General features: G+C 40.0%; 1 protein-coding gene across 10 annotated transcripts in view; it reads left to right on the top strand.

Annotated features, from left to right (window-relative positions):
- The window catches only part of stil (STIL centriolar assembly protein), a 62,466-nt gene extending 50,777 nt beyond the window's left edge, over positions 1 to 11,689 (top strand). For 9 of the 10 annotated variants that reach the window (XM_047049980.1, XM_047049981.1, XM_047049982.1 and 6 more), the window contains one exon: positions 10,207 to 11,689. In XM_047049980.1, coding sequence (XP_046905936.1) covers positions 10,207 to 10,864 — 658 coding nt within the window. In that variant the 3' untranslated portion in view covers positions 10,865 to 11,689. Of the gene's footprint in view, positions 1 to 9,080 lie in introns of all 10 variants that reach the window. The other variant, XM_047049989.1, reaches the window with a different exon arrangement.
- The last annotated feature ends 2,117 nt before the right edge of the window (positions 11,690 to 13,806 follow it).

The raw sequence follows: 13,806 nt of genomic DNA, 5'->3' as shown, positions 1-13,806 counted from the left end.
GTAAACGCATCAGTTTATATATTTGGAAAATGCACGTCTTGAACGTATCGAAAGGGGTCCCATATTTAATTGAATGCTCTGTTAGCCCCTTAGTATACATTTTATTATTTCCAATTTGACAGACCCAAAAACTTACCTTATCCAAAGGGTATGCAAAGGTGGCGCCGGAGATTTCCACTGCAGTAAGATCAAGCGTCTGGCGAGTAGAGTGACAAAAGCTACAAAGCCTTTTTCTGAGGAAGAGAGTGAAAGTGTGGGCGGAATTACGCCAAACAACGCCACCATGGCATTTGGATCAATTGCTTTCCCAATGACCTTGGACAATGAACTAAAATATTTTTACCCAGAAAGATTTTAGAGTGGGGCAAGACCAAAACATATGAACATGTCTCGTAGGAGCTTGTTGACATATGTCACAAGTTGGGTCAATATCTTTATACATTTTAGAGAGCCTAACTTTGGTGTAGTGAGCCCGATGTACGATTTTGGAGCTGCACGAGTCAAAACGTCGCCAGAAATGTATTATTCTGATATTGGCCGCCCAGTAATAAAATCGAAAATTTGATAGCGCCATTCTCCCCAACGCTCTCGGCCTCTGTAAGAACTGTTTGTGTATCCTTGGTGTTTTCCCATTCCAAATGAAATCCCAAATCATGGTGTAAATTTTATGAAAGAATGTAAATTGAAGAAAAATGGGTATGCACTGAAAGAAATATAAGAATTTAGGGAGGATGTTCATCTTGACAGAGTTAATTCGGGCAGCCAAAGACAGATTCAACACCTGTCAAAATCCTTTTGTACACAGGTTATAAGTGTGTCAAAGTTAGCTGTATGAAGGTCCTTAAATTTAGCAGTCACCTGAATTCCAAGGTAAGTAAAGCTATGTTTTGCAGTTTTAAATGGTAAGACATGTAGTGGGTATTCATGTGCAGCCTTATTCAAGGGAAATAACTCGCTTTTGTTTAGATTCAATTTATAGCCAGAAATGACACTAAATGAGTCAAGAACAGAGAGAGTCACAGGGACACAGACCGAGAGGTTGGAGACATAAAGAAGAAAGTCGTCGGCATAAAGAAACTTTTTGTTCCACTCCGTTTCTGACGATACCCGAAATGCGGGGGTCACTTTGAAGAGCAATGGAGAGGGGCTCGATAGCTAAGGCAAAGAGTAGAGGGCTCAGCGGGCACCACTGACGGGTGGAGCGATGGAGGGGAAAGTATTTGGAATGGGTGTCGTTTGTCCTCACTGAAGCTAGGGGGTATGAAAATAATACCTTTACCCACGAGATGAAGCCACCACCAAAACCAAATGTCTCAAATGTATAGAAAAAATATCCCCACTCCACGCGATCAAAGGCCTTTTCCACATCCAAGGAGATCACAGCTTCCGGCACAGAGGTCATGGGGGAGTGATAGATTGTGTTAAAAAGTCGCCTCAGGTTAAAAAAAGAATGTGTATTTCTAATAAATCCAGTCTGGTTGAGGGAGATAACGGTCGGTAACACAGCTTCCAAACAAAGGGTAAGCATTTTGGATAACAATTTAAAGTCCACATTTAACAAGCTAATTGGCCGATAAGAGGAACAAATCTGGGGATTTTTATCCTTTTTTAGAATAAGGGAAATATAAGATTGATTAAGGGTTGGGGGCAAACTAAGAGATTGAAATTATTCATTATACATATCCATCAAAACGGGCTAATTTATTTTGGAATTTTCTATAAAACTCTATTGGGTACCCGTCCGGGCCTGGACATTTGCCGCCCTGCATAGCTGTGATAGCAGCCGCAAGCTCAGTATAACTTATCGGGCCTTCCAGCTGTTGGGCCTTAACCGGATGGACTAAAGGGACTTGAAGCGACTCAAGTCCTGCTTGTTAGTGTTGGAGTCAGATGTGTATATAGAGAAGTGTAATTGTCCTTGAATTTGTCATTGATCTTTTGATGGTAAATTGTAGTACCTGAAAGTGTCAGAATTTGGGGGATTTGGTGGGAGGATGCAGTTTGTCGTAATTGATGTGCCAAAAACTTGCCAACTTTGTCTCCTTATTCATAATAATTACTTCTGGATTCAAGCAGTAATTCCGCAGCATGGTCTGTAGTCAGTGTTAAACTCTGATTGTAAAGAGAGGCGCTCCCTATACACTTCCGGAGTTAGTGAGGTGGAGTAGAGGTCATCTAACTGAGCAATACGCCTTGTTAGGCCCGTCAATTTTTCCCGTCTTTTGTTTATTCTCATGATTTACGTACGAGATTATCTGCCCTCAAATGTACGCTTTTAATGTTTCCCACAATAATGATGCTGAGATGGCAGGGGTCTTATTCATACTGAAAAACATATCAATTTAGTCAGAAATCATTCCCACACAGTTTCGTCAGAAATCATTCCCACACAGTTTTCATCTGAAAGCAAACGCGTATTGAAACGTCAGGGGGTACGTTAACAAACATAGCCTCCAAATTTAATACACACAGCGATAGGGGCGTGGTCAGAGATGACAATCGACTCATATGGACACAAACTCACTGAGGGGAGAATTCTGTTATCAATCAAATCGGGAGAGAAAAAGGAGTACACTTTGCCAGTAGGATTAAAAAAGCACCAGGGATCCGAGATTGCGAACTCATTCATAAAAGTTCTGACTGTCTTTGTAGATCTGGAAGGAGTAGCAACCTTTGTGGAGGAACAATCTAATTCAGGGCTAAGCCAACAATTAAGATCACAACCCAGTATGAGAAAGTGGGAGGACATATGAGGAAGGCTAGAAAAAAAGCTGCTTAAAGAAATAAGCATTTTCCCAATTAGGAGCATAGACATTCACTAATAAGACTAGGGAATCATAAATGTTGCCAGTAACAAGAAGATACCTTCCATTCAGGTCAGAGATTACAGTAGAGCATATAAACGGAACAGATTTATGCAATAAAATTGCAACCTCTCTAGACTTACTATGAAACGATGAATAATAGGCATGTCCAATCCATTTGCTCTTTATTCTTGAGTGAGATAATGGTTTAAAGTGAGTTTCTTGAAGGTTAATTAATATCTCTCAAAAAGTATTGTGCTGTGCTAAAGGAATTTTGGGTTCATCTTAAATTCTGCTCATTGGGTGTTCTTGACTTCGGTGAGCACAACCTTTGTTCTCACATATTATTATTTTTAAACTGAACTGTGTATTAACATTAATCAAAGTATTCCAATACTAATTGCAGTTATTTGACTGTGGGTTAAATCAGAACAAGAATGTTCAAAGTAAAGTTAAATGACTATTTTAATTTAATATTTAAAACATTTAAATATAGCTGCAAGCAGCAATGCGGGTTCCTCCGCAAAATGGCAAATTTATAATAAAAATGTTCTTTCTAGAAGGTCAAGACTTGGACAGCAAGAGAGCAAAAGTACACCATGTTGGGCCAACTACAATAGGCTGAATGGGGATTTGAACTCATGAGCATAAGGTTACAAGGCAGCCTCTTTATCCTCTCTGCTACATAGCAACTGTTGAGAATGTATGAGTAGATAGGGCAGAGTATTATTTTTGGTCAGCTTTGGGACGAAGGTTAAGAAGCAGTTGACATTTCAAAGTGGAATTGCATGAAACTGCGCATGGTATTTCATAATGATGTCATCCTGTTTAACTAAACAGATATTCAAATTTAAGACAGGCTAAAAGACTGGGGCTGGATTCAAATCTACAACCTTATACTTTGTAGGTCACTGTCCCAATCCATTAAGCTATTCTCAGTGTTGAATATTGTCATGTTCAGTTACTGTATAAAAAAGTAAGCTGTTTCTTCTGTGGTAAGAGTTGTTGGATTCAGCCAAACTTTAAACTACTCAAATTCAATCATATTTTGACATACCAAGGTGAAATTGTTGATAGTACTTCAGTGATGTCATCTTGAACCCAATAAGGTTTGAAAACCATCAGTCAAAATATTAGATTTATTGACACAAAGATAGAGGCAATGTGGACATTTACATAAATACACCCCTTTCAGACATTTTGTATTACATTTCTCATTCCATTTCACTCTATATAAAAACACACCTGCCCGCACACTATCCCAATCCATGCCGTTTACCTCCCTCCCAGCGCAATTCACGCCAAAGCAGAAATGCTGTAGCGGACGCATGAGGTTTAGATGTCGACCAAATATTGCCTCCCACAATCAAAACACATTGATCGCAACACTTTTTCCAGAATTTCTCAAAGATGGCTTGAAGACCGCTTTCCAGAACCACAGTCAATTTACAATCAAATAGCATCATTGGCAATAGGTCTAAGGCATATCCCATGATCAACTCCTTGCAAGTTTTAATGTACAATGGCCGACTCTCACTTTCAATTAAACCACACAACATGCACTCTCGGTGACCAACAAGATTATTTTAACTAACAAACAACAATATTACAAACATCTAACTGAACGAACGCAACAACTGAAATCCCTTGCATAGCTGTTGTAACCAAACTATTTTCCACAAGTCTTGGCGTTTTTTGACATGCCGCACTGCATGCTGGGTACCCAAGAACGCTGACGCTGATTATTTAGCTGTGCTCCGACTGCGTGATATGACGAGATGCTAGTGACGCGCTAAGGTCTCGGACTCTCCTGAAATGGAACGCGTCTTTCTGCCTTGAAGCTGCGCGCGCATCATCAAGACCCCATGTAAATTTCAAGATAACATCCAAGCTAACAATTTCGCCAAATCTGACTGCAGCTTTGTATACCATATGTACTGTGTTTTGGTTGTTTGAGTTAAACAACTTGATTAATGAATTAAATGGCTGTTAAATGTCAAATCACACTATAAATGTATAAAGAGAGTTCCAATCAAATCTGAATTCTTTTTAAACCAAGAGGTTTAAAATACAACCTTTGCCTAAACTGACATGCACCAACTCAGAGAACTGAGTTTCAACATCTATTTACACATTTAGTCTCTATTTTTTACTCTACTCTTAAGGCATAACTATTTTTAACTTAAGGCCGATATATGCTTCTGCATTTTTTCGAAAAACGGTCACATGGGAACGCCCTTGTCTCAGTGGAACGCCTTCTACAAGCTCTCAGTCAGCCCTCGGAGAGCCTTGGAGAGCTTGACGTGCACAGCCTGAATTTTCGACTGCCCTCCTCTACCTTTTTGATGAATTCGCCTAGATGCTACATGATTCAGTAATTACACAGAGGGAAAAAGCTAGCTACTTTTCGAGTTCGGATTTCCGTCACTTCAAACTCACGATCTAAAGGTCTCAAAGTACTCAAAGCTAAAGACCATGGGTGGGGGCTTGGTCAGCACACCATTTCCAGAAAGGATGTGTGTGCGTCTCGCCAAGCTCGCGCGTGTCAAGTAGGTTGACCACTTGTCCCTCTTTGCGCTGTATCGCACAGCATATTCAATATGCGACGTGCAGAACAAGGGGTGAAAATGCTGTGCGACACAACGCAAAGCGGGACAGGTGGTCACCCTAGTGTTAAGGAGCAGGATGAGCCTGTGAGAATTTGGATCGCGCGTGCTGTGGAGCAATTCAATTGAATTCAATCATACATAGACATACCAAGGTGAAATTGTTTATGGTACTTCAGAGTGGTGTGGTATTGAACCCTGTTAGGCTTGAAAAACCATGAGTCAAAATTATATTAGATTTATTGACACAAAGATATTGAGGCAATGTGTACATTTACATAAATAAATCCCTTTCAGCCATTTTGTATTGCTTTTCTTATTCAATTTGACCATTTACAAAAACATGTATTCTACACATCTGTAACAAATTTCAAGTTGATTGGATCTATGGTTCATGAGGAGAAGGGTTTTGAAGGTTGTACCAAATTTGGACTATACAAAATTTTTTATCATGGCGGACCTTATGGGTTCTTGAGGCTTTTTTGTTCCCCATGAAATAGAAATTAGAAATAAGGCATGTATACCAATTTTCTGGCATTTTGGAGTAATTGGGCGCTGGGGAAATCACGTAGACTTTGGCCGTGTTTTATAGCGCCACCTATAGGCGTACATGGGCCATTAGCCGTCTGGGAGTAATGAGTGACCTGTTGTATCATTGGGCCAAATTGAAAAAAATCGGGTCCAGGACTTTTTGAGCTATTGAGCCATTTAGCGGAGAAGAAGAAAACCGGGCCAACGGTTCTGAAAAACAAAAATCATGTGGAAGCCTTTGTGAAGCTTGGTCTGAAGATACTCTCTGCCAAATTTGGTGAAGATTGGACAACATTTGTAGGAGGAGTAAAGAAAAACGTTTTTCAATTAATAAAAAATGGCGGCCGCATCAATTCGGCTATTATCACAAGTTATCATGTATCACACACGGGATGTCCCAAGATATCATGAGACAAAGGAACAACTTAATAAAAGCAAACAAATGAACAGTTATTGGCCAAAACACATTTTTGCATCCTGCGGCCACGCCCAGTGATCACATGACACCAAATTGATTGGACATCCTCAACAGAGGATGAGTCATCACATCAAGTTTGGTGTTGATTTCTTAAGAATTTGTTGAGATATTAACCAACTTCCTGTTTGGTGTCTTTGCTGCCGAATTTGATTGGCTGTACCGGACAAACGGTTTAGAAAATCAAAAATCTTTGAATAACGTCTGTGAGGGTTGCTTTGACGATGATGTGTGCCAATTCTGGGGAAGATTGAAGAAAAATTGTAGAAGTAGGCTTTCAAAGGTTTTTGATAAAACCGGAAATGGCAGAAAAATTTTTGTAACCGGAAATTGACCGTAGTGTGTTTGACTCGTCTTGACCCAGGGAATCCAATGGTACCTCATTTTTTAAAATCGGTCATACGGTTCAAAAGTTACATGTGTAAACACAAGTCCAACTTTGACCCGTTGGTGGCGCAAGAGTGCTCGAATGGGAGACATGAAACTTGGTGAATATAAAGAGGGGACTGTGCTTAATGAATGTGCCAAATTTCACAACTTTGTACCATACGGTTCTAGGGGCTGTCATAGATTCCAATGGGAGAAGATAATTAATAATAAGAAAAGGTAGAAACACTTAAGTGGCTTTGCCGCTTCGTGGCTCGGCCACCAATAATAGGAATACTAACGAAAACAATAGGTTCCCTCCTACAGGAGGAACCCTAATAACATTGCAAATGAATAAAATCAATTACAAGGCAAACATGTTGACAACAAAAAGGCAAACAAAATAAAGGTTAATTCTTACCTACCATAACATGATTATTGTAAATCGGAGAGAAAGCAAGAGGTTAGGAAAGAGTAGGACAAGCCGAAGCTGAAGAGAAGCCTTCAAGAGATGAAGAATCCCAAGAACAAACCTTTACAATTCCCTTCATACACAACCAATCAGACCACATCTTGCCCCTTACTTATCGACATATGACTAGCAATGCAACAGTAAGTTACATAATGAGGCGTGAGATCCATCAAGCAGACTCCGTCCAGCAACTCTAGATTTTGACTGACTAAACTCAGTTATTGATCCTTCAGTGCTTTACGTCCGTAAAAAAGAATTTCACAGCACCAAAACCATCAGATCGAAAGACATGCCAATGCCAATATCATGAAAATGCAAAGCTGGTGTTTGAGGTCCTAGGAGCATATGGTATTGTCAAGTCTAGCGAATTCGGATAATAATTTTTAACTTGTTCTCAGACAAGGGAGGCATGTCTGTACGTTTCACTCTAGTTTGTCTTCATACAGTTTGATGAGCGCTGCCAGGGTGCCATTGTGCTTCACAAGTCTTTTACTGTAGTGAATTCCATCTTCTGTTTGGTCCTGAACTCATTCCCATTGCTACCACTCAACATCGGTCAACTCTTGCTGTGGGGTGGGAAGTGTGTGCTTGTGGAGTTAATATGCAATATTTCTCCATGTGTGTCTTTCGTTTTTATCGAGGCTAGCCTATCCAATTTGTTTAATTTCGTCCAACGTATTTTTTTAACTTTTTATTTCACATAATAATAGGCTTAGCGCTATTCCGCCAATTTAACCCTTGTGCTGCCTTCGGGTCACATGACCCAAAGGTTCATAACGAACCATCGTTGTGTTTACCCAATTTTACCCAATCCCCCCAAAAATTATGTATTTTAACCTTCGCAGTGTGGGGGGTCTGAGACAGCCCAGCAGTTAAAACAAAATGCTTCACTTTGTTTTTGTATGCGGTAAAGTCGTCGCAATACAACGGTGGGTCACATTGACTGATGGGTCGGAATGGCCCGAAGATAACACAAGGGTTGAGCCTACGTCTGAAGACGCAGCGTTTTGTCTTTTTGTCATGATAATAAATTGATCTTTATTTAATCTCATATCTTAAGTCACAATTATTGCCAGAATGTGTGGTGGTTCATGTGTTTACTGTATGCTTTGCGTCATGTCAGGCTAATTTCATAACGGAACCGCATTAATAAAAATAGATTATCCGGATATTTGAAAATAATTTTGGATACTATTCTAATAGTGAAATCACTTCAAATCCCCATCCCTAGTCTATTGAAGGACCTATTGAAATTGTCTTAAACATTCAAGGGTCCGATAGATTGTTTTCCTGGTAAAACATTTATTGCTCTTTATTTATTGACAGGGCATGGTCCATATATTGCAAAAATGAGAGAAGTGTATTCAATTAGAACTTCTAAGCTAGAAGCTACGATCGCTACTTGCCCTACCGTTTATCCAGCTCTCAAATGTTTGCTCCCTGAACCAAAAATTTGACTGTGGCTGTACATCAACACGAAATGGTGCAAGAACTCTATGATCATTTCTAATTTGGCTACTACTCATCGTTGGTGGGGTTTATGACTGTCGTGTTCACACTTTTACTTCGGTTCTCCTGGATATCTTGGTCAGGACCCAAAAATAAAATTACCTATTGAAGGGCTGGACAATAAACTCACAAACCAAAGTTCATTTTCCTACCTTGCCTTTAGCTCCGTTTAAGAAGCGCCATCTAGCAACCATTACTTGTCAGTAACAACGTCCCTGTCTGTAGACTCACGGGCAAATTTGACCCCTAACAGCGCCATAAGTAGGGGAAAATGGCTTCTAGTGTTGTGATTTTGCCACTTGCATTGCTCGTTACAGCTGCCAAAAATATATATATATGGCTACATCCGCGGTGTCTCCCTGCTTGCTGGCTACATCTATCGTGGACTCCCTGGATCAAGACAAGTTAAACTATGGTGTCAATTTCCAGTTATAAAGATTTGCCACTTGATCTTCCGCTATTTCCGGATTTAACAAAAAAATTTGACATTTTTCACTGCTCACAAATGGTGTCCAGTCTTCCACATATTTTGCAGACATGATCTTCAGACCAAGCCTCACAAAAGTTAATACATTGTTATTGATTTTCGAAACTGTCAGTTACAGCCAATCAAAGTTGACAACGAATCTGCCATAAAAGAAGTGAGGTCATGCGGTAATGCGTTGACACCAAACTTGGTATAGGGACTCAGGACCCTGTTTTAAAGGGATCCATGAAAGGTTGTCATTTGACCTCTAGGGGGCACTGCAAGAAGCAAAAATGTGTTTTGGCCAATAACTGTTGATTTGTTAGTCTTACTTTAGTGATTCCTTTGTCTCGTGATATCTTGGGAGATCTCATGTCTAACATAAGTTAACTTGTGATACCAGCTGAATTGATGTGGCTGCCATTTTGAATTAATGAAAAAAAAAACTTTCGCTACTCAAAGTTTGGCAAATCATCACCAAATTTGGCACATTATCTTCAGAATCAGAAAGGGATTTATTCGCCATGAAAGTTTGCACTGACAAGGAATTTGCTTTGGCAGGAAGGTGCATACAATAAACATATAGGAATCTTAAATTTAAATATGTGGTCTAACTACTAAAACTAGCAGACCAAAGTTATCACGTGGTTTTTAGATTTTCGAAACCGGTACAGCCATCATCAAACATCAAATTTGGCTGCAGAGCCGCCAAACAGGAAGTCGGGTTGTATTTCAGCAAATCTTTGATGGATTCACACCAAACTTGCATACACGGAACAGTGTTCTGTGGATTTCTAAAAGGTTTTAACTGTTTGGCCTCCTCAATGCTGCTTGCAGCTATATCTCAGACTGTAGGTTTGGAGGTTTTTTGATAGGTTTCCCCAGAAATTGTACCCTCTCTAGTTTTTTGTATAGTTTATTTTAATCTGAAGTCATTATTAAATAATTTGTCTGTTTAATTTTCTTTTTGTTGTCAGCACCTTGGCTTACATCAGTCCAGAAGCAGTGTTGCCCAGACTGACCCTTCCAAAGGTCATGGACACCAACATGTGTGACCTCACTGGCAGTGGAGACCTCAGCTTGGAAGCTAATGCCATTGCTTATAAGTACTTGAATGATTCTCAGCTTGCCAAGATGTCCTCCAGGCCCAAGCTCCGCCCCAATGTCACTGTGCTCTCAAGGCAGCCATCAACCGATGTTAGCCCTATGGGACTAAGCCTGTTCTCTCCTAGCAACATGTCCATGGCTACGCAAAAATACATGAAGAGGTATGGACTGGTTAAAGGGAACAGCAACCAAGAGATGTATGGGGAAATGGATGGTACTGTCATTGTCGAAGTTGATCAGGTCCATCAGCAGGAGCAAAAGATAGGTTTTGTTCAGAAAAACGATTCAAATGAGCTAGAACCCTCCTCAGGTGTTCTCTTTTCCCAGTCACAGAACCTGTGCTTACAAAGGCAACTGTGTCCCAAAACGTTTTTCAACCATGACACCAAATCAAGTCAAGAAAAGAACTGTGCACAGCAGCTGCTGTCTGTATGTGAAGCACATGAGGGGATTCCACTGCCAGAAGGAGGGTCAGTTGGAAATTTCTTAGACTTAAGTAGGCTACATCAGCTCCCAAAGTTATTTTAGTTGACATACAGAATCCAGTGCAAAGGCAGTCTTGTTAAAATACTAGTTTAATACTATTTTTTCTTCTCTTATTGTTCAAGATGTAACAAAACTGTTAACAGATTGGTTTTGTGTCCCATCAGTTTTATGACTTATTGCCTTAGTGCACTATTGCTCATTGTTGGTTTTCCATATTGAACGGTAAAATTATTAGGAATGTCCAATTAGTTGTATTTCTGTATCATCTATACTTCTTAGAGAAAATGTTTTATACCATGCCTATGACATGGCAAAATGTCCATAGTTGCTACGGTTTAATTAAATAGTTTTAGCATTTATTTTCATTTGTTTCATTGAGTCATTTATTGACCATTAGTATCAGTAATAACAATTTAAAAAAAGTTTAATACAAAAACTAGCAGCAAGCTAACTCAAGAATTTACAATTAGCATTGGATGTTTTAGTCCCTTGATAAATCACATCTCAATGTCAAAAGACTTTCTGGTACCATGCTTTTCCAGACTCCAATCTCTCTCATCTACATTATTTAAGTTGCATTTTTAAGTTGTTTTGTCCTTACCAGGTGAAAATGTAAGTATTAAAACTTTACATGAACAATTTCACATTCTTTGCAAGTCTAGTTTGCCTTTGCTGTCTTGTATTTTGCGTATTTGATTTCTTGATCTGGAATGGGCGTCATCAGATCTACTAGTCACATTTGTTTAGGTACAAGGTGCCTTTTAGTTGGCATTTCTGTGTTTTATATTTGTTTCAATATCCTTACATTTTATATCAAATGTTGATTTTACTTAAGTTTTCCTATTAAAAGTGCATTATGTGGGCTGAGTCATGTTGTGCACCTGTCTGGAGGTTTGGTGTGAGTGTTAATCAAATCCAATAAAATAACTACAGCCCTTTTTACAAGCAATGTCACAGATGGCTTCACATATGCCCATGGAACTGCACCTTAACAAACCTAAACTCCCAGGAAATCTCAGAGAAAGAAATTGAAGAAACCTTGCAAGGAGCAATTGAGTTAGGGATCCCCTTATCCAGAAATGTTCAGTGTCAGAGAGGTGCAGGCCATAGACAAAAAATATCCCGAACCCATCAAGGGTAGAGATAATGTGCAAATGGAAGTTGAAATACATTCTGAGTTTCAAGTCAGTGCTATGAGTTGAATCATGGCAGTTTAGACAGTGGTAAATGTACAAAATGTTTTTAGTGAGTGAGAATGTGTTTAGAGTTTTGCCAAAAGAGTGATGATTTGACAAATGGGTTTAGGCCACTGATAATTTTGTTCAGAGAATGTGGTTTAGTGTTTTAGAAATTGTGAAAAACGGTAATGTACATTTTTGTTGCACACAGCGACGCAGTCTTGGATTGCCTTTTTGTGTGTATGAATTATGTAGCTTGTTTCATTTAAAAATTACCAAATCCTATCCTTGATAGAATGGGGCTAAAGACTGTCTGGGTACACCAGGGGCCTGTTCCATAAAGGCCGCTCAAAAAAACTGGGATTACGTTCCAAAACCTGACTTGAATTAACCTAAAACAAGTCAGTCGGGGCTAAAGCGGTTCCATAAAGTCCAATTCTAGTTCATGCAATCTGACTAATTCAAGTCAGATTTAAGAAGTCAAGATAATTGCGGTTGTTCCCTATTCTTAAGCAGACCGAGAGGTATAACATGGATCATATCGATCCTCCACGGCAAAACGCAAAAGGTCATAAAAACCTTTGAAACCCCCAAAACGTTTTGAAAGCTTTTGGGGTGAAAAAACCTATCTGAAAAAAAAAAAAATACTGAATAAAGTTTTATAAGATCAAAATACATTTTCAAAAGTCAGAATATGTTTTGCTCCACTTTTTTATGTTTTGCTTACACGTTTTCAGAGTATCAAAAATTGCACTGTTGTCTCGTCTTTTTGTTGTTGGCATGTTTGAAACTTTGTAAGTTGTGATCTAAACCATGTTCGTAAAAAAGATTTGCAAAGTTGAAATTGGATTTTCGACAGGCCAAATGTGATACATTAAATTACATGTCCTCTCGTGTTCTTTAAGAGCTTAGTATGAAACGCCCACATTTCAAAGATTTGCCCATACAGTTACGCTTGTGAATCATGTGATTCCTGGCAGTGTTCTCTCGTAGCTCTCAGAGCTTTAAGTCTGTAAAACACAGTTAGTAACTCCGAAAAAAACAAGTCGTAATCCTATGGGGAATTTAGTTTTGACCAATAGGATATATGCGCTGTAAGGATTATGTTCTTTGACTTCTCCAGCACATTCAACACCATTCAGCCGGTGCTTCTGAGGGACAAGATGGTGCGGGCTGGAGTGGATGTGCCCCTGGCAGAATGGACCCTGAACTACCTCACAAATAGGCCCCAGTTTGTGAGAACCAGGGACAGTGTGTCTGACCTCCTGACCTGCAGCGTGGGTGCCCCTCAGGGGACGGTGCTAGCGCCCTTCCTCTTCACCCTCTACACCAGTGGTTCTCAATCCTGGTCCTCGGGACCCCCTGCCCTGCATGTTTTAGATATTTCCCTGCTCCAACACACCTGATTCAAATAAATGGGCCTGATAACAACCCATTAATTTGAATCAGGTGTGTTTGAGGAGGGAAACATCTAAAACGTGCAGGGCAGGGGGTCCCGAGGACCAGGATTGAGAACCACTGCTCTACACTGCTGACTTCAGACACAACTCGGATGGCTGCGTCCTGCTCAAGTTCTCTGACGACTCCGCCATAGTCGTCCTGATCAGTGATGATGACGACGCGGAGTACAGAAGACTGACGCAGGACTTTGTGGACCAAACCACCTTATCAATGCTGGGAAGACCAAGGAGATGGTGGTGGATTTCCGCAGGCACCGGTCTGCCCCCACACCGGTGAACATCCAGGGCATGGACATTGAGAGAGTGAAGTCCTACAAATACCTGGGTGTTCATCTGAACCACGGAC

This window comes from Hypomesus transpacificus, chromosome 26 (genome assembly GCF_021917145.1).
Source record: "Hypomesus transpacificus isolate Combined female chromosome 26, fHypTra1, whole genome shotgun sequence".
NCBI lineage: Eukaryota > Metazoa > Chordata > Actinopteri > Osmeriformes > Osmeridae > Hypomesus > Hypomesus transpacificus.
This window is presented reverse-complemented; position numbering and strand designations above follow the sequence as displayed.